General features: G+C 37.8%; 1 protein-coding gene across 2 annotated transcripts in view; it reads right to left on the bottom strand.

Annotated features, from left to right (window-relative positions):
* Positions 1–19990, bottom strand: part of ZCWPW2 (zinc finger CW-type and PWWP domain containing 2) — a 110091-nt gene that overhangs the window by 76279 nt on the left and 13822 nt on the right. For both annotated transcript variants that reach the window (XM_025377087.1, XM_025377088.1), the window contains exon 2: positions 15430–15589. In XM_025377087.1, coding sequence (XP_025232872.1) covers positions 15430–15589 — 160 coding nt within the window. The remainder of the gene's footprint in view (positions 1–15429; positions 15590–19990) is intronic.

Here is a 19990-nt window from a genome sequence, read left to right as displayed (position 1 = left end):
ATATACACCATGGAATACTATGCAGCCATAAAAAAGGATGAGTTTGTGTCCTTTGTAGGGACATGGATGCAGCTGGAATCCATCATTCTTAGCAAACTATCACAAGAACAGAAAACCAAACACCGCATGTTCTCACTCATAGGTGGGAACTGAACAATGAGATCACTTGGACTCGGGAAGGGGAACATCACACACCGGGGCCTATCATGGGGAGGGGGGCGGGGGGAGGGATTGCATTGGGAGTTATACCTGATGTAAATGACGAGTTGATGGGTGCAGCACACCAACAAGGCACAAGTATACATATGTAACAAACCTGCACGTTATGCACATGTACCCTACAACTTACAGTATAATAATAATAAATAAATTAAAAAAAAAAAAAAAAAAAAAAACTTAAGGAACTTCGAATGCTTGAGGAACTTAAAAATGCTTATGCCTGGCCCTTTTCCAAGAGATTCAGATTTAATTGATCCAGTAGAGTGAGGCTCAGGCAGTTCTCTGTTTTTGTTATTGTTTTTGTTTGGTAAAGCTTTCTAATGCACAACGAGACTTGCATGAAGAGCAAACACTACACTACTCTACACTAAAATGCTACACTAAATCATGTAACCTATCAAGCTACAAAATAAACTTTAAAATCATGGGTTCTACAGACATGTACCTACTAAATATAAAAGAAAAATCATTTGTACTAATGGGGAAGAATTCTATACCATGCATTAGCTTAAAAAAATAGCCCTGCAGCACATGTTCATGGTTATTTCTATAAGTAATTACTAGAGTGATGTAAATGTTGAACACATACTTTGTGTAATTTTTTATTGTGATAAAATACACATAAAATCTACCATCTTAACTATTTTAAATGTACAGTTTGGTGTTACTAAACACATTTATAATGTTGTGCAATCATCACCACCATCTATCTCCATACTGTTTTCATCTTGAAAACTGAAATTCTGTGCCCATTAAACAATAACTTCCCATTCTCTACTTCCCTCAGCCCCTGGCAGCACCATTCTACTTTGTCTCTATAATTTTGACTATTCTTTTTTTTTTGAGACGGAGTCTTGCGCTTTCGCCCAGGCTGGAGTGCAGTGGGGCGATCTCGGCTCACTGCAAGCTCCATCTGTAGGGTTCACGCCATTCTCCTGCCTCAGCCTCCGGAGTAGCTGGGACTACAGGCACCCGCCACCGCGCCCAGCTATTTTTTTACTTTTTATTTTTTATTTTTCTTTTATTTTTAGTAGAGATGGGGTTTCACCATGTTAGTCAGGATGGTCTCAATCTCCTGACTTTGTGATCCACTGGCCTTGGCCTCCCAAAGTGCTGGGATTACAGGCATGAGCCACTGTGCCCAGCAATTTTGACTGTTCTAAGTACTTCATATAAATGGAATCATACGGTATTTGTCTTTGTGTGATTATATTATTTCACTTATCGTAATATCTTCATGGTTCTGTCATGATGTAGCATGTCAGTATTTCCTTTCTATTTAAGGCAGAATAATATTCCATTGTTGGTATATGCCACTAGTTATTACCCTGTGTTTTCTTCTAAGACTTTATAGTTTTAGGTCTTACATTTAGGTCTTTGATCTATTATGAACTCATTTTTGTACATGGTTTTAGGTAAGGGTCTAGCTTCATTTTTCTGCATATGAAGAGCCAATTTTCCTAGCACTATTTCGTGATAAGATTGTCCTTTCCCCATTGAATGGTCTTTGCCCTACTGTCAAGAATAATTTGACTATTTTCATGAGAACTTATTTCTGGGCTGTCTATTCTATTCCACTTGTCTGTAGGTTTACTGTAGCTTTATCCTAAGTTTTGAAATCAGGAAGTGTGAGTCCTCTAGCTTAGTTCTTCAAGATTGTTTTGGCTATTCAGGGTCCCTTGAGATTCCAAATAAATTTAGGATGGGTTTTGCTATTCATGCAAAAATATCATTAGGATTTTAATAGGGATTGCATTGACTCTGTACATTGCTTTGGGTAGTATTGACCTTTTTTTTTTTTTTTTTTTTTTTTTTTTTTTTTTTTTTTTTTTTTTTGGAGACAGAGTCTCACTCTGTAGCCCAGGCTGGAGTGTAGTGGCACAATCTCAGCTCATTGCAACCTCTGCCTCCCGGATTCAAGCGATTCTCATGCTTCAGCCACTCGAGTAGCTGGTATTATAGGCATGCGTCAACGTGCCTAGCTAATTTTTGTATTTTTAGTAGAGATGGGGTTTTTCCATGGTGGCCAAGCTGGTCTCGAACTCCTGGCCCCAAGTGTTACATCCTCCTCCGCCTCCCAAAATGCTGGGATTACAGGCATGAGCCACCACATCCGGTCAGTATTAACATTTTAACAATAGTAAGTTCCAATCTGTGAACATGGAACATGTTTCTATCTATTTATTTATATCTTCTCTAACTTTGTTCACCAATGTTTTGTAGTTTTCATTGTACAAGTATTCGATTTTCCTGGTTAATTCTCAGATGGTTTATTCTTTTTGATGCCATTGTAAATGGAATCATTTTTATAATTATCTTTTGGCATTCTTAGTGTATGGAACTGCAACTGAATTTCTGTGTTTCTGCTGCTTCGTTGAATTCACTTATTGGTTCTAATTTTTTGTGTGTGGAATCTTTAAGGTTTTCTACTCATAAGATCATATCATCTGCAAAGAAAGATAATTTTACTTCTTTCTGTCCAATTTGGATTTTTTTTTAAAGACTTTTAATTTTTGTTACTTAAAAAACGCTTCATTTTTAAATTTAGCTTTCTGACTCTGTGTTTGTACCTTAAACAATTTCACAACAATTTTCTGCTCCTCATTAAGAAAGCACACTTGATCCTGTCATGAAAACATTTAGTACACATGGAAACACCATAGGGCCTGCTGACATGTTTCTTTGTTTTGGACCATCGCATAAGAAATTTAGGCCTTACAGCACGAACCCCTCTAAGTCTGCCTGGGCACACACCACATGCAGATTTGGTGCTTTCCCAACCTTCTTTGTATAAAGGTAAACAATTCTATTACCAGGGATTCAGGACAGCCTAGTTTTATTAGTGGTTGTATTGTAGGAAACCCTACGATGTATGTCAAATCCTGGTCCATTCTGAGTGCCTCTTGACAACATCCCTGGAAGCTAGATAACTTTTATGTCTTTTTTCTTGCCTAATTGCTCTGGCTAGAACTTTCAGAACTATGTTGAATAGAATGGTGAAAGTTGGCATCTGTGCCTTGTTCATCATCTCAGAAGAAAATATTTTAATTCTTCATCTTTGAATATAATGTTTTCCATGAGTTTTCATATATGGCTTTTATTATGTTGAGATAGTAGCCTTCCATTCCTGGTTTGTTTTTTTTTGTTTTTTTTTAAATCATGAAATGTTGTTGAATCTTGTCAAATCCTTTTTGTACATTAATTAATTAATATAGAAATGATTAATTAATTAATGATTTTTTCCTTCATTCTGGTAATGTGGTACAGTACATTCATTGATTTTTATATATTGAACTGTTCTTACGTTCCAAGATAAATCCTATTTTGCCATAGTGTATAATTATTTTACTATTCTGCTGAAATACGTTTGTTAGTATTTTGTTGACTTTTTGCATCAATGTAAATAAGGAATACTAGCCTATAGTTTTCTTTCTGTGCAGTGTTTTAATCTGCCTTTTGTACCAGAGTAATGTTGGCCTTATAGAATGAGTTAGGAAGTGTGCCCTCCTATCCAGGTTTTTGGAAAAGTAGGATTTGAAGGATCAGTATTTGTTCTTTAAGTGTTTGGTAGACTTCAAAGTGAAGCCATCATGTCCAGGATTCTTTATTGTTGGGAGATTTTGGATTACTAATTCAATCTCATTACTACTTACAGGTCTACTCAGGTTTTCTATTTCTTCATGCTTTAGTTTTGCTAGATTTTGTGTTTCTAGGAATTTATAAATTTCATCTAGGTTATCCAATTTGTTGCTGTATAACTGTCCACAGTATGCTCTTATAGTCATTTTTATTTATGTAGAATTGGTGGTAATGTCCCTGCTTTATTTCTGACTTTAGTAATTTGAGTCTTTTCTCTTTAATTCTTAGTACATCTAGCTAAAGGTTTGACGGTTTTATTGATCTTCTCAAAGAACCAACTTCTGTTTTCATTGATTTTCTCTATTGTTTTTCTATTATATATCTTATCTCTGCTCTTATCTTTATTATTTCCTTCCTTCTAGTAGCTTTGGATTTAGTTTTTCTTTTTCTGGTCCTCTAAGTTGTAAAGTTAGGTTGCTGATTTGAAATATTTCTTGTTTTTCAATAAGTGTTTGTAGGTATAAATTTTTCCCTCAGTACTGTTTTCGTTGCATACCATAAGTTTTAGTGTCCTGTGTTTTTGTTTTATCTAAGATGTGTTTCATTCATCTCTAAGTGTTAGCCTATTTCCCTTATAATTTTTTCTTTGATGCATTGGTTGTCTTGGGGTGTGTTTAATTCCCACAAATTCTAATTTTACCTCTTATTATTTCTACCTTCATTTCATTGTGGTCCGAGATAATACTCTACATTACATCTGTCTTTTAAAAATCTCTTGAGACTTAATTTGTGGTCCATCATGTCATCTGTTGTAGAAAATGTCCCATGTGAACCTGAGAAAATATACTATTCTTGTTGGGTAGAGTGTTTTGTACATGTCTGTTAAATCTATTTGGTTTACTGTGTTATTTGAGTCCTCTATTTCTTTATTTATATTCTGCCTAGTGGTCTATCCATTATTGAGAATGGGTTATTAAGTCTCCAACTATTATTGTTGAACTGTCCATTTCTCCCTTCAATTCTGGAAGATTTTGCTTCATATGGTTTAATAATCTTTTAACAGATGCATGTTTATAATAGTTATATCTTCTCGCTATATTGAGAACATCTTATTCATTAAAATATCCTTATTTTGTTCTGTTGTTGTATCCTTTGTTTCTTGTAACATTTATGTTTATTTTGTTATTATGTTTGTTTATTAGTATAGCCACCCCTGTTCTCTTTTGGTTACTATTTGCATGGAACATCTTTTCTCATTGTTTCACTTTCAGTCTATTTGTGTCTTTGGATCTAAAATGAGTCTCTCATTAGAGAGCAGATAGTAAGATCCTGTCTTTTTATTCATTCTATTAATCTCTGTCTTTTGATTGGGGAGTTTAATCCATTTAAATAATTACTAGTAAGGGACTTATTTCTGTCATTTTGTTAGTTGTTTCAATACGCCTTACAGCTTTTTGTTCCTCATTTCTTGCCTTACTGGCATCTTTTATATTTAATTTTTATACTGAAACATTTAAATTCCTTTCTCATTTCCTTGTGCATATATTCTATAGCTGTTTTCTTTATGTTTAACATGAGGATTACATCCTTAAGTTATAACACTTTAATTTGAATTTATACCAGCTTATCTTCCACAACATACACAAATTCTGCTCCTTTAACAGCTTCATCCCTGCCCCTTTCAGTTGCTGTCATGAAATTTCATCTTTATATGTTGTTTGCCCAAAAATATAAACTAATAATTCTTTGAAGAGCATCAGTCTTTTAAGTTATGCAGAAAACAAAATATGGAGTTATAAGCCAAAGTTACATATACTAGCTTTTAGACTAATAATGTTAGGGCCTCACTCTGTAACCCAAGTGGTGAGTTAATACTTAATAAACTCATATATATATATACACACACACTAACAGGAGATATATATATACACACACACACACATATACATATACACACACACACAAATAGGATATATACACACACTAATAGGATATATGTATAAATAGGATACACACACACACACACACACATACACACACACACATACACACACACACACACACACATATCCTATTAGTTCTATCCCTCTAGAGAACCCTGACTAATACAGATTTTGGTAGCAGGCACGGTTCTAGGGGAATAGAATATTAAGGATGGAGTTCTTTTATTGGTTTGGGGGTTTCTGGAGTTGGCTGCTTAATATGATAGACCCCAAAATGCTAAGGACTCTACTTCTAATAGTATAGAAAACACTGATACTCCATGGTGTGAACTTTTTATGGAGTTAGCCAAATAAATGCATTTGACACTCCTGATTCACTGCCTATGAGAGGCAAGGAGTTTAGTGACTCTATACATAATACATTTGACCATATGTGAAGAACCAAGGAATATAATGAAGCTGATTGGTTGCTCCTAAGTTCAGTGGACAAAGTGATGAAAGCAAAAGATGAACTCAGAGATTCTAACTCCCGGCTTCAGAAGAAGCAGATACTAAGTCTCAAATCTGCTAAGATTGCCCTGAGTGAGAGTCTTATCTCCTGTAGAGGAAGCGCTGAAATTGTGGAAAACAGACACAAGCTCTTATCATGCGAGTGGCTGACCTGCAACGAAAGGTGCATGCACAGCCTCACCAGGTGTCTACTCTAAAAGTGAGTGCATTGATTGGAAAAGAATGGGACCCTGCACTGTGGAATGGGGACATGTGGGAGGACCCTGATGAAGCTGGGGACACTGGATTTGTAAACTCTGTAGTGGCAGCTTCCCCGCCTCGACCAACGCTGCCATCAGCCTTTCTGCCTTTGTCTGAGGAGATAAACCCTGCATTGCCCGAGGCAAGAGTGATGGCCTCCCCTGAGGCAGCTGCCAGGCAAAATAATGTTGATTCTCCTCAGGAACCACCCTCAACACTCATGCTATCTTCTAGACCTATAACTAAAGTCCTCACCCCTAGAGGTGAGGTTGAGAGTGTGACCATGAGTAGGTGTGCTACACTCAAAAAGGGCTGTTTGAGTTCTCTAATTTATATAAACAGAAATCTGGTGAACAGGCATAAAAATGGATATTAATGGTGTGGGATAATGGTGGAAGGAAGACAGAATTGGATCAGGCTGAATTTATTGATTTGGGCCCATTAAGTAGGGACTCTGCTTTTAATGTTGTGGCTTGGGGAGTTAAAAAAAGGTTCTAACAGTTTATTTGCTTGGTCACATGAAACATGGATTAAAAGATGGTTCACTGTGAGTGAGCTGGAAATGCCTAATCTTCCTTGGTTCAATGTAGAGGAAGGGGTCCAAAGGGTTAGGGAGATTGGGATGGTGGAGTGGATTAGTCACTTAGACCTACTCATCCTAGCTGGGAGGGTCCAGAAGATACACCCTTGACCAGTGCCTTGCAAAACAGATTTGTGAGGGAAGCATCTGCAATTTTAAGGAGCCCTGTAATTGCTCTTTTCTGTATGTCAGATCTAACAGTGGGAACCACGGTCACTTGGCTACAAAATTTAAATACAATGAGAATAATTGGATCCTGAGGTGGCAGGGGCCAAGTGGCGACACTCAACCATTAAAGGCAAGGTGGGCATATCTACTGTAATGGACAGCAGAGGCAAAGCAGCAATCAGAATAGTCTGACTTGTGTAGAGCCCACTGGTATTGGCTAGTTAATCACAACGTTCCTAGAAGTGAAACTGATAGGAAGCCTACTGCATTCCTACTTAATTTATACAAGCAGAAAACTAGGTTGAATGGACAAAAGACTAATTTCAATTGGAAAAACAGAGAACCACACCCCCTCAATCAATTTCCAGACTTGATCCAGTTTACAGACCCAGAACCACTTGAATGAAGGGGAGGCTGGGTCACCTTTAGGAAGGACCCCACTACATTACCAAAAATTTATGCAGTGAATCTTTCTCCCATACGTCCCTAAGGAGACCTCTGGGCTTTCACCCAGGTAACTGTGCACTGGGGAATGGGAAATGATCAGAAATTTCAGGGACTACTGGACACTGGCTCTGAGCTGATGTTGATTCCAGGGGACCCAAAATGTCATTGTGGTCCTCCAGTTAAAGTAGGGGCATATGGAGGTTAGGTAATTAATGGAGTTTTAGCTCAGGTCTGACTTACAGTGGGTCCAGAAGGTCCCTGGACTCATCCTGTGGTCATTTCCCCAGTGCCAGAATGCATAATTGGCACAGACATATGTAGCAGCAGGCAGAACCCCCACACTGGCTCCCTGACTGGTAGGGTGAAGGCTATAATGGTGGGAAGGGCAAAACAGAAGCCATTAGAGCTGCCTCTAGCTAGAGAAATAGTAAATCAAAAACAATATCGCATCTCTGGAGGGACTGTGGAGATTACTGCCACCATCAAGGACTTGAAGGACGAAGGGGAGGTGATTCCCACCACATCCCCATTCAACTGTCCCATTTGGCCTGTGTAGAAAGCAGATGGATCTTGGAGAATGACAGTGGATTATCATATGTGTAAACAAGTGGTGATTCCAATTGCAGCTGCTGTACCAGATGTGGTTTCATTGCTTGAGCAAATTAACACATTTCTTGGTACCTGATATGCAGCCACTGATTTGGCAAATGCCTTTTTCTCCATTCTTGTCCATAAGGCCCACCAGAAGCAATTTTCCTTCAGGTGGCAAGGCCAGCAATATACTTTTACTGTCCTACCTCAGGGGTATATCCACTGTCCAGCTTTGTGTCGTAATCTTATTCAGAGAGACCTTGATCGCTTTTCACTTCCATGAAGTATCACACTGGTCCATTGCATTGATGACATTATGCTGACTGGATCCAGTGAGAGAGAAGTAGCAAACACACTGGACTTATTGGTGAGACATTTGCATGCCAGAAGATGGGAAATAAATCCAACTAAAATTCAGGGAACTTCTACCTCAGCAAAATTTCTAGGAGTCCAGTGATGTGGGGCTTGTTGAGATATTCCTTCTAAGGGGAAGGATAAGTTGCTGCATTTGGACTCTCCTACAACGAAGAAAGAGGCACAATGCCTAATGGGTTTATTTGGATTTTGGAGTCGACGCATTCCTCATTTGGCTGTGTTACTCTGGTGCATTTATTGAGTGACCCAAAAGGCTGCCAGTTTTGAGTGGGGTCCAGAACAGGAGAAGGCTATGCAACAGGTCCAGGCTGCTGTGCAAACTGTTCTGTCACTTGGGCCATATGACCCAGCAGATCCAATGTTGCTTGAAGTGTCAGTGGCAGGTAAGGATGCTGTCTGGAGCCTTTGGCAGGCCCAAATAGGTAAATCACAGTGGAGGCCTCCAGGATTTTGGAGCAAGGCCCTGCCATCTTCTGCAGATAACTACTCTCCTTTTGAGAGACAGCTCTTGGCCTGTTACTGGACTTTGGTGGAAACTGAACATTTGACTATGGATTAGCAAGTCTCCATGTGACCTGAACTGCCTATCATGAACTAGGTGCTTTCTGACCCATCTAGCCATAAACTGGGTTGTGCACAGCAGCATTCCACCATGAAATGGAAGTGGTATATGTGATCGGGCTCAAGCAGGTCCTGAAGGCACAAGTAAGTTACATGGGGAAGTGTCTCAAATTCCACCATCTCCACTCCTGCCACCCTGCCTTCTCTCCCCCAGCCTGAACCAATGGCCTCATGATGAATTCCCTGTGATCAGCTGACAGAAGAGATGGTTCTGCATGATAGGCAGGCACCACACTCGAAAGTGGACAGCTGCAACACTACAGCCCCTTTCTAGGACATCTCTGAAGGAAAGCTGTGAAGGGTAATCTTCCCAGTAGGCAAAACTTCAAGCAGTGCACCTGGTTGTGCACTTTGTATGGAAGGAGAAATCTACAGATGTGTGATTATATACTGATTCAAGAGCTGTAGCCAATGGTTTGGCTGGATAGTCAGGGACTTGGAAGAAGCATGACTGGAAAATTGGTAACAAAGAAATGTGGGGAAGAGGTACGTGGATGGACCTCTCTGAATGGTCAAAAACTGTGAAGATATTTGTACCCCATGTGAGTGCTCACCAACAGGTGACCCCAGAAGAGGAGGATTTCAATAATCAAGTGGATAGGATGACCGCGTTCTGTGGACACCTCTCAGCCTCTTTCTCAGTCATCCTTGTCATCACCCAACGGGCCCATGAACAAAGTGGCCATGGTGGCAGGAATGGAGGTTATGCATGGACTCAGCAACATGGACTTCCACTCACCAAGGCTGACCTGGCTACAGCCACTGCTGAGTGCCCAATTTGCCAGCAGCAGAGACCAACACTGAGTCCTCGATATGGGCACCATTCCTTGGGGTGATCAGCCAGCTACCTGGAAGCTAGTTGATTATATTGGACGTCTATCATCATGGAAATGGCAGAGGTCCTCACTGGAATAGACACTTACTCTGGATATGGGCTTGCCTAACCTGCACACAATGCTTCTGCCAAGACTACCATCCGTCGACTCACAGAATGCCTTATCCACCGTCATGGTATTCCACACAGCATTGCCTCTGATCAAGGCACTCACTTTACAGCTAGAGAAGCATGGCAGTGGGCTCATGCTCATAAAATTCACTGGTCTTACTATGTTACCCATCATCCTGGAGCAGCTGGATTGATAGAACAGTGGAATAGCCATTTGAAGTCACAATTATAATGCCAATTAGGTGGCAATATTTTGCTGGGGCAAAGTTCTCCAGAAGGCTGTGTATATTCTGAATCAGCATCTAATATATGGTACTGTTTCTCTCATAGCCAGGATTCATGGAATCAAGAGGTCCAGGAATCAAGAGGTGGAAGTGGAAGTGGCACCACTCACCATCACCTCTAATGATCCACTAGCAAAATTTTTGCTTCCAGTTTCTGTGACATTATGTTTTGCTGTCCTAGAGGTCTTAGTTCCAGAGGGAGGAATGCTGCCATCAGAAGACACAACAACGTTTCCATTAAACTGGAAGTTAAGATTGCCACCTGGACACTTTGGGCTCCTCCTACCTTTAAGTCAAAAGGCTAAGGGAGTTACAATGTTGGCTGGGGTGATTGACCTGGTCTATCAAGATGCAATCAGTCTACTACTCCACAATGGAGGTAAGGAAGAGTATGCATAGAATACAGGAGATCCATGAGAGTTTCTCTTAGTATTACCATGCCCTGTGATTAAGGTCAATGGCAAACTACAACAGCGCAATCCAGGCAGGACTACAAATAGCCCAGACCCCTCAGGAATGAAGGTTTGGGTCACTTCACCAGGAAAAAAACCATGACCTGCTGAGATGCTTACTGAAGGCAAAAGGAATACAGAATGGGTAGTAGAAGAAGGTAGTTATCAATACCAGCTACAACCACATGACCAGCTGCAGAAATGGGACTGTAATTGTCATGAGTATTGCCCCATTCTTTGTTAAAAACATGTTCGTTCACGTATACACTTGTACTAAGAAAATATCTTCACTTTATTTCCTTTTTCCTTTATCATGTGACATAAGATTTATTGACTTCACATCAGCATTTAAGTATTGCTAACTTTATGTAATAGTATTTGGGTTGAGAACTGGTGCATTTCCAATTGTACAAAGAATAGTTGTATTATGTTCCGCATAATTATGACCTTATTATTGTCTTTATTTGAAGACTATTTATGATCTCAGGAGATGTGTACAGGTTCAAGTTGCCAAGGGATGGTTAACACTGAGTGTCAACTTGATTGGATTGAAGGATACAAAGTATTGATCTTGGGTGTGTCTGAGAGGGTGTTGCCAAAGGACATTAATATTTGAGTCATTGGGCTGGGAAAGGCAGAGCCACCCTTATTTGGGTGGGCACCATTTAATCAGCTGCCAGCAAATATAAAGCAGGCAGAAAAATGTGAAAAGGAGAGACTGGCCTAGCCTCCCAGCCTACATCTTTCTCCCGTGCTGGATGCTTCCTGTCCTTAAACATCAGACTCCAAGTTCTTCAGTTTTGAGATTTGGACTCGTTCTCTTTGCTCCTCAAGCTTGCAGACAGCCTATTGTGGATGTTGTGATCATGTAAGTTAATACTTAATAAACTCCCCTTTATATGTAGGTATATAAAAATATATGTGTGTATATATATACACACACACACACACAAATACATATATATACACATATATAGATACACACACACACACACACACACACACATATATGTATGCTATTAGTTCTGTCCCTCTAGAGAACCCTGACTAATACACTAAGACTCAATAATTTCAACTGTTCTGCCTTCAAGTTTGCTGACTCTTTCTTCTCTGTGTTCTAATTTGTCTTTGAATCCCTGTAGTGAACTTTTCATTTCAGTTTTACTTTTCTGTTCCTAAATTTCTTTTGGTTTTCTTTTAGATTTTCTATTTCCTTATTCATATTTGTCTTTTGTTCGTACATCATGTTCTTGACTCTCAAAATCTTCCTTTAGTTCTTTAAGCATCTTTAAGACAGAAGCTTTAAAGTCTTTGTCTAGAAGATCTGCCATCAAGTTTTTTCAGGGACAGTATCTGTTGATTTTTTTTTTTCCTTTAAATGAGCCATACTTTCCTATTTCTTTATAGGCCTTATGAAGTTTTGTTGAAAACTGGACATTTAAGTCTAACAATGTGATAAGTTTGAAAATCAGATTCATCCTCTTCTCCACAATTTGCTGTTTTTGTTATTGCTTTTGTGTTTTTTGTTGTTGTTGTTGTTTTTTATTGTTGTAGGCTATCTTTGTGCCAAGGATCAGCCTGAACTAAAACTTTGAGTGTTGCTCAGGTCTTTTCTGAGCCTGCACCTTTCCCTCTGCCTGTGCAGTCACTTTCTAATTTTCCCTGTATATGCAGTTGGTTTTAAATTTCCTAGTGTTTAATGTCTGGCTTTCACAAGAGGAAAAATGGAAAAATGAAAGTGGTGGTGCAAAAGGGTGCCAGCCCTTTAAATCCCCTGGAAGTCACTTCAGCTGAAGGGGGAGGGGCTTGCAAAAATGAGGGAGATTATAATAACAGTAGCTGCCTCTTTCATTGTCTGAACCTTTGTGATCATCAGCAGCAATAGATGATTACAGCACAGATCCCCAATATTTGAAAAACAAGGTCGTTTTTGCCCACCTCAGCTCCTGTAAGCTATGTGCAAGATGCTCCAGAAACATGTGCAACTGTCTGCCACAGGACTGGGAATGGGGACTGGTAGCTGCAACTGTGTTAAGAGCTGGAGTTGATGGAAATTAACTGCAGCATACAGTCCAAGCCTTTTCGTGGAAGTTTCAAGTCTTCAATAGACTCGAGTTCAAAAATAGTTACATTAGACAGATTCTTCCAGGGTCTGATTGTTGTCTAGGTGGAGAGACATATTCATGGTGCTTCCTACTCTACCATCTTCCCAGAATCCCATCTCTGAATACTTTCAGGAATATCAAGGCTTCTTTATAAGAGAGGAAGCTGGATTTCAGCTATGTTTATAGCTACCTATTAAAAACTAAAATATATAAACTAACATCAATTATAAATCTACAATAAAAATATTACCTTCAACTATCTTCTGGAGTATATCTCAGTGTATTAATAAGTAGTTCCATTTATCAGGGGAAAACTCTATTATCTGTATGACTAGAGAATGACTAAGTACTATTGTGCTCTTAACAATAAAATTAATTAAGTCAGAGGTCTCATAAACATGTCAACCATGTACCTATTAAATTAACTATTTAAAAGACTAGACAAACACGATTGAACCAAAAGAAAATAGTTAAAATTTTCATAGCAAAACAAAAAAAAAATTAATTTAAATGCATATAATGCAGGTCTTTGTAGGCAAATTTATGTCTATCCCACCTTAACATATGTACTGCAAAATACAGAGAGTCCATATTCAGTGAAAATCCTGAAATATTATTTAATTAGTTGTTAAAGTAATTAGTTTAGAAGAATTAATTTAGAGGGAAATGATGTTGAAATAGTGTATGAAGTAAGATTTAATCAGCTATAACCAGAGAAAATTATACATGACTATCATTCTTCATCCGGTTTTAGAAAAAGTGATCAGACAACTTGTACAATTTACATACCTCTCCTCTAGAAAATATTTTTAAAACTCTACATTGTTTAACTATACATTACTTTTCGTGTAAGTGGTCCTGTCTTTTTTTCTGAAGTCGGGGGCATGTATTTAATATCTGGATCAATGTGATGCAGTATAGAGATAGCATTTGAGGATATAGGAGCTCCAAAGTGGAAAGGACCATAAAAGATTAAATCCCTGGGAAGTCTAGGCAATAGAGCGTAAATTGGAGTCAATACAATCTCCATCTTCAAAGGAAGGGAAATCTCAGCTATCCTGAGCTAAGATTCTAAGGTCAGCTTCATGAGCAGCTAAAAGATTCCCCTATCCTTTATAAAGGGGCCCAGATGGAATATTCTATCCTGTCTTCTGTGATTGCCAGCAGAAGTATCTAGGAGCACATTCAAAACATCAGAGCAGAGAAGATGCCTCATGTAAAGATGACTGGATCACAACTAGCATGAAATTGGTTGATATGGCGTTATTCCATACTTAAATGTTTTCACAAAAACAGCCTCCCCTCTTACCTGCTTCAAACTGAATAGTATAAAATACCAAACAAAAGAGTAAAAAATACATAGTTTTTACTATATATTTGCCAAAGATATAGTAAAAGCCCATTTAAAATTACCTCAATATTTAAAGATTTCATTTTACTGTGGATTAAATTGCATGTTTTAAATACGTGTATGTACTTATTTGTATTTCTAAATATGTACACATCTCACTATTAACAAAACAAAAAACATCCAGCTGGATGCAGTAGTGTATGCTTGTAGACTTAGCTACTTGGGAGACTGAGGCAGGAGGATCACCTGAGCCCAGTAATTCAAGGCTGGCCATCGCAAAAAAAAAAAAAAAAACCAGAAAATACTAAAATTAAGTAAAAGGTATCCACATTTCTGACATCTACTTTTTATCAAGTTTTAATGAAAGCATGATTTGCAGATGAAAAGTTTCAGTATTAGAATATAAACACAGGTCATTTAATTGGTTTATACTTATTAAACCAAATACTTGGAAATAGGTCCAGTTTACCTATTCTCATCAATTTGAGAAACTATTAAGTTGGTGCAAAAGTAATGGCAAAATCGCAGTTACTTTTGCACTAACCTAATAGTCTATCCATTAAGTGTAGTGTGAGATTTAAAGTTTAAAAAGAGTCGAAAAGATACCAAAGGAGTTAGTATAAATGAAATATTCCATTTGAAATTGAAAAGCTGGTTGCAAGCCATAATTAATTTTTCCTGTGAGCTATGGCTATAACGGTCTCCTCTTCTCAAGAAAATGTAAAAATTCCCAAATTATAGTCTTAAAATTGTTTCAAAAGGCAATCACATAAAGTCTTCAGTTGATTTTTATTATATTGCCATTAGAAAAATAAAATTTAAAACTCCCACAACGATTTTATGTCCATACTTTCTTTGAGAAAAACACTAAAAATACAAATATTTCAATTAAATAAACAGCATACATTTATTTATATAAATCTAAAAGCAAATAATTGTATTTTATGATCAAAGATAAAAATTACCATAACTAAAAATAAGTGCAAGAAGAATAAAGTTTTGATGTTACTGTACCTACCTTTAATGTGATACTATAATGTCCAACGAAGGTTGCCTTTATCCATGATCTTGAATGAGGATCGCCCAGGAATTCTATGTGATACTCTTCAACATTTCCATCTGGGTCATAGGTCACATATTTCCCTTTAAAACGGTCAGGGCAAAGTATCCCTGGCCAACTTTCAAAAGAAAACATTTGTAATTATTTTGATGCTTTTAAAAAGGCAGACATCAACACATCTATCAATCACATATTAACTTCCTCCTTTGAATTTTAATGACTTTTCACAAAACATATATTCCCACTTATATCTTTCAAAGTTAGGATATTTGTTTGATACAAATAATAAGTTGTGTTTTATAGCTATAGAAAGCTTTGAAATAGTCACAAGTTTAAGATATAGGTAAGACATAAGGAAAGAATTATAAAGCAAAAGAATGATCTCCAGGGACAATAAGAGATATTTAGGCACTGATGATAGAAAAGATTCAAAGAGAAAAAAAAAGATTCATCAAATTCAGGTAGAGCTGAATTAACTGTAAACAATCGAATGATTAATTAGTAAAATGTTAACCCAGGAAGCACGGTTTCTGATGGAGTAGGAGAGAGCTGGTGTTTCCTGAGCCGGGTCTGTCAAAGGAATCCTGGTAGCTCAGGCTTTGATAATGCTGTGGAGTCAAACTACTGTGGGAAAAGCAGAAATAGAGCTCAGCAGTTCCATCCTGTCTCCTTTCTCCATCTGCTGCGTTGCCAGGTGACCACATTGTTCAAAAATCCTCAACATTGAAAATAAAATTTATTCTTTGTTAAAAACAAACATTTAGAGATACGTTCTTCCATGACATAAATCTCCACAAATTTCTTGATATGTTTCATTTTTCTCTTTGGTCTTCATTTCCCACTTTTGCCCATTCTACTCTTCTACTTTTTTTTGTTTTATTTGGTTTTTCTATTTCATAATATGCAGCAGAGAGCTTCTGTCATTAACACCCCCGATAAGCAAAAACTGAAATAATATTTCTATATAGAGTCTGGACAGGAAATTAGAGAATAGTCCTGAAAAACTTCTGATGTGAGAAAACCCACACCTAAGAAGTTATTCATTTTATTTGGTTTATCATGTTCTGTTTAAAAGGGAGTTTGAAATAAACTAAAAATTTATGGGTACATAATAACTGTAAAAATTCCTGATTGTGAATGTAAATAAAAACAAATTTAGTGTTAAGAAAATTAGAATTTTTAAGTAATATATTTGCTTAATATTTTAAAAATAATTTCTGTAATTTAAACAGTAAAATGAAAATTGATTCAAGGCTATTATAAGAGAAACTGAGGAGGAATATCACAGATATTTAAAAGTGGTCCAAAAAAAAAAAAATTGGGGTGTAATTGGAAGAGACAACTTACTGAGGCAAGTTAATGATGCCAGTGTTCCCAGCACTCCTTTGAGGCTTTGATTATGTTCCTCCCACCAACCTGATGAAGTAAGTTTGTTTTTTTTTTTTTTTTAAGAGTGAGTCTCGCTCTGGCACCCAGGCTGGAGTCCAGTGGTGTGATCTTGGCTCACTGCAGCCTCTGTCTCCTGGGTTCAAGCGATTCTCCAGCCTCAGTCTCCCAAGTAACTGGGATTACAGGTGCCTGCCACCATGCCCAGCTAATTAGTAGAGATGGGGTTTCACCATGTTGGTCAGGCTGGTCTCAAACTCCTGACCTCAAGTGATCCACCCGCCTCGACCTCCCAAAGTGCTGGGATTACAGGCGTGAGCCACCGGGCCTGGCCTATTTTCTTCATTTAAATGAAAACTGAGTCTTGGAGCTATTCTGTAACTTTCTTAAGAAGACTGTTAATAAAAGGTGAAAACACAGTTTGAAAAAGGACTTTCTAATGCCAAAGCCCAAATGTTTTCCACTAGACTAGATCATAGTCATGGCTCAGAAGCAGGATCAGTACCAAAGGAAGGGAAACCATGGGGAGGCTATATTCAACTCAAGAAAGGAAAAAGAGAAATACTTAAGAATAATTAGCCCAAAGATGGAATATTCAGCCCCATAAATTTCATTTCCTTGCTAGTTAAGAGCCTAAACAACCATTTGGTAAAGAGTACCAAAGTACGTGTGGTGTATAGTGTAGGGGTATGTGTGTTTGCGTGTGTGCGTGTGTGTATGTGTGTGTAAGAATGTCTTTTGCTTATTGAAGTAGGGCAACCACATGATCTCTGAAGGTTTTCTCCAGCTCTATGATAAAATCAATTTTATGAGGACTATCTTATACCATAGTCAAAAGAGTAAAGTTACTAAAATAACAAAAGGCCTTTCTTATCAGATGTTTGATCAGTAAGGATTGCTACTGTATCAAGACCAAGGATAGAATGATGGTGTGCTTTCAGTGAAATAAAACTGAAAAAGATACAGATGAGTTCATCTCAGTAATATCTATTTTTTTCATTCAGATAATACATTGCAACTATAGCTAGGTATTTTATTTATCTTACATACATATTAAGTCTATAATTTCTTAAATACTTAGTATTAATGTATCAAAAAATTGACTTTTTATTTTAAAAATTACAAATCTGAAATCAAAATTATCATCTTGTATTTAAATAGTACAATGTAAATTATTAGACTAAAGCTATCCATGGCAAAATTGCACTTACATATCAACTAAGTGTTAAAAAATTAACCAATCATTCTACACACTGACCTACTGTTCAGAGAATAAAGCAGGAAGGGAAGGCAGCAAATAAGGTTAGCAAGCTATGATTAAGGAATGTACAGTAGAAATATGATGGAGTTTCACAGATCAAGGTATAAAATATGCATATCTAATATACCAAACCATTCAGAAATCTGTACAGCTGTCAAGTGCTACTTCAATTTGCAGCACTGTAAAGTCCCAGTTAGATAATGATGTTCATAATCCCAAATCCTGTACCCCTCTACCTTTCATATGTCCCAACATGTTATAGCCCAGTGATGTGAGACACAGAATGCTTAGATTTTTTCCAACATTTCCTAGTGGTACAGTAAAGACCAACACATGCTCAAGTCTCTGACTGGCAACATTTTTCTCTGGTTTTGCCATAAACCAGACAAGAGGCACTAATATGGTCAGGCTTTGTGTCCCCACCCAAATCTCATCTTGCATTGTAATTCCCAAAATCCCCACATGTTGTAGGAGGGACCTGGTGGGAGGTAATTGTGTCATGAGGGCGGTTACCACTATGCTGCTGTTCTTGTGATAGTGAGTGAATTCTCATGAGATCTGATGGTTTTATAAGGGGCTTTTCCCTCTTTGCTCAGCACTTCTCCTTGCTGCCACCATGTGAAGAAGGATGTGTTTGCTTCCCCTTCCGCCATGATTGTAAGTTCCCTGAGGCCTCCCCAGCCATGCTGAACTGTGAGTCAATTAAACCTTTTCTCTTTATAAATTACCCAGTCTCAAGTATGTCTTTATTAGCAGCATGAGAACAAACCAATACAGGCACCAAGCAGGTATCTAGACCTCACTGTAACTGGTTCCTCACTGTGTTGTTATAAAGTTCAAACAAACATATACTTTACACATTTTTGGGTTTTGGCAAGTTAAAAAATTATAAAGTAACATCATTATGGGCTGAATTTTGTCCTCCCCACACCCCCAAATTTGTATGTTGAAGTCCTAACCTCAGATGTGGTCATATTTGAACAGAGAGCCTTAAAAAAGGTAATGAAGTTAAAATGAGTTCATTAGGGTGGGCCCTAATCCAATATGACTGGTCTCCTTATAAGGAGAAGAAGTGAAGACAGACATGCACAGAAGGAAGACCATATTAGGACACAGCAAGAAAATAGCCATCTGCAAGCCAAGAAGATGGTCTCAAAACAATAATAATAATAATCTTACAGACACTGTAATCTCAGGATTTCTAGCCTCCAGAACTGAGAAAATAAATTTTTGTTGTTTAATCCACCCAATCTGTGGCATTTTGTTATGGCAGCCCTAGCAAACAAATACAATCATATATATGTAAGATGTTTGCTACAACTGACAGGAGAAAGAATGATACAAGATATATTTGCTTCATTAAGGTAACTACTTGTAAACTAAATTATTTAGATAATTTTATTTATTTTATTATTATTATTATTATATTATACTTTAAGTACTAGGGTACATGTGGATAACGTGCAGGTTACATATGTATACTTGTGCCATGTTGGTGTGCTGCACCCATCAACTCGTCAGCACCCATCAACTCGTCATTTACATCAGGTATAACTCCCAATGCAATCCCTCCCTCTTCCCCCCTCCCCATGATAGGCCCCGGTGTGTGATGTTCCACTTCCCGAGTCCAGGTGATCTCATTGTTCAGTTCCCACCTATGGTGAGAACATGCGATGTTTGGTTTTCTGTTCTTGCGATAGTTTGCTGAGAATGATGGTTTCCAGCTGCATCCATGTCCCTACAAAGGACACAAACTCATCCTTTTTTATGGCTGCATAGTATTCCATGGTGTATATGTGCCACATTTTCTTAATCCAGTCTGTCACTGATGGACATTTGGGTTGATTCCAAGTCTTTGCTATTGTGAATAGT

This window comes from Theropithecus gelada, chromosome 2, assembly GCF_003255815.1.
Source record: "Theropithecus gelada isolate Dixy chromosome 2, Tgel_1.0, whole genome shotgun sequence".
Classification (NCBI taxonomy): domain Eukaryota; kingdom Metazoa; phylum Chordata; class Mammalia; order Primates; family Cercopithecidae; genus Theropithecus; species Theropithecus gelada.
This window is presented reverse-complemented; position numbering and strand designations above follow the sequence as displayed.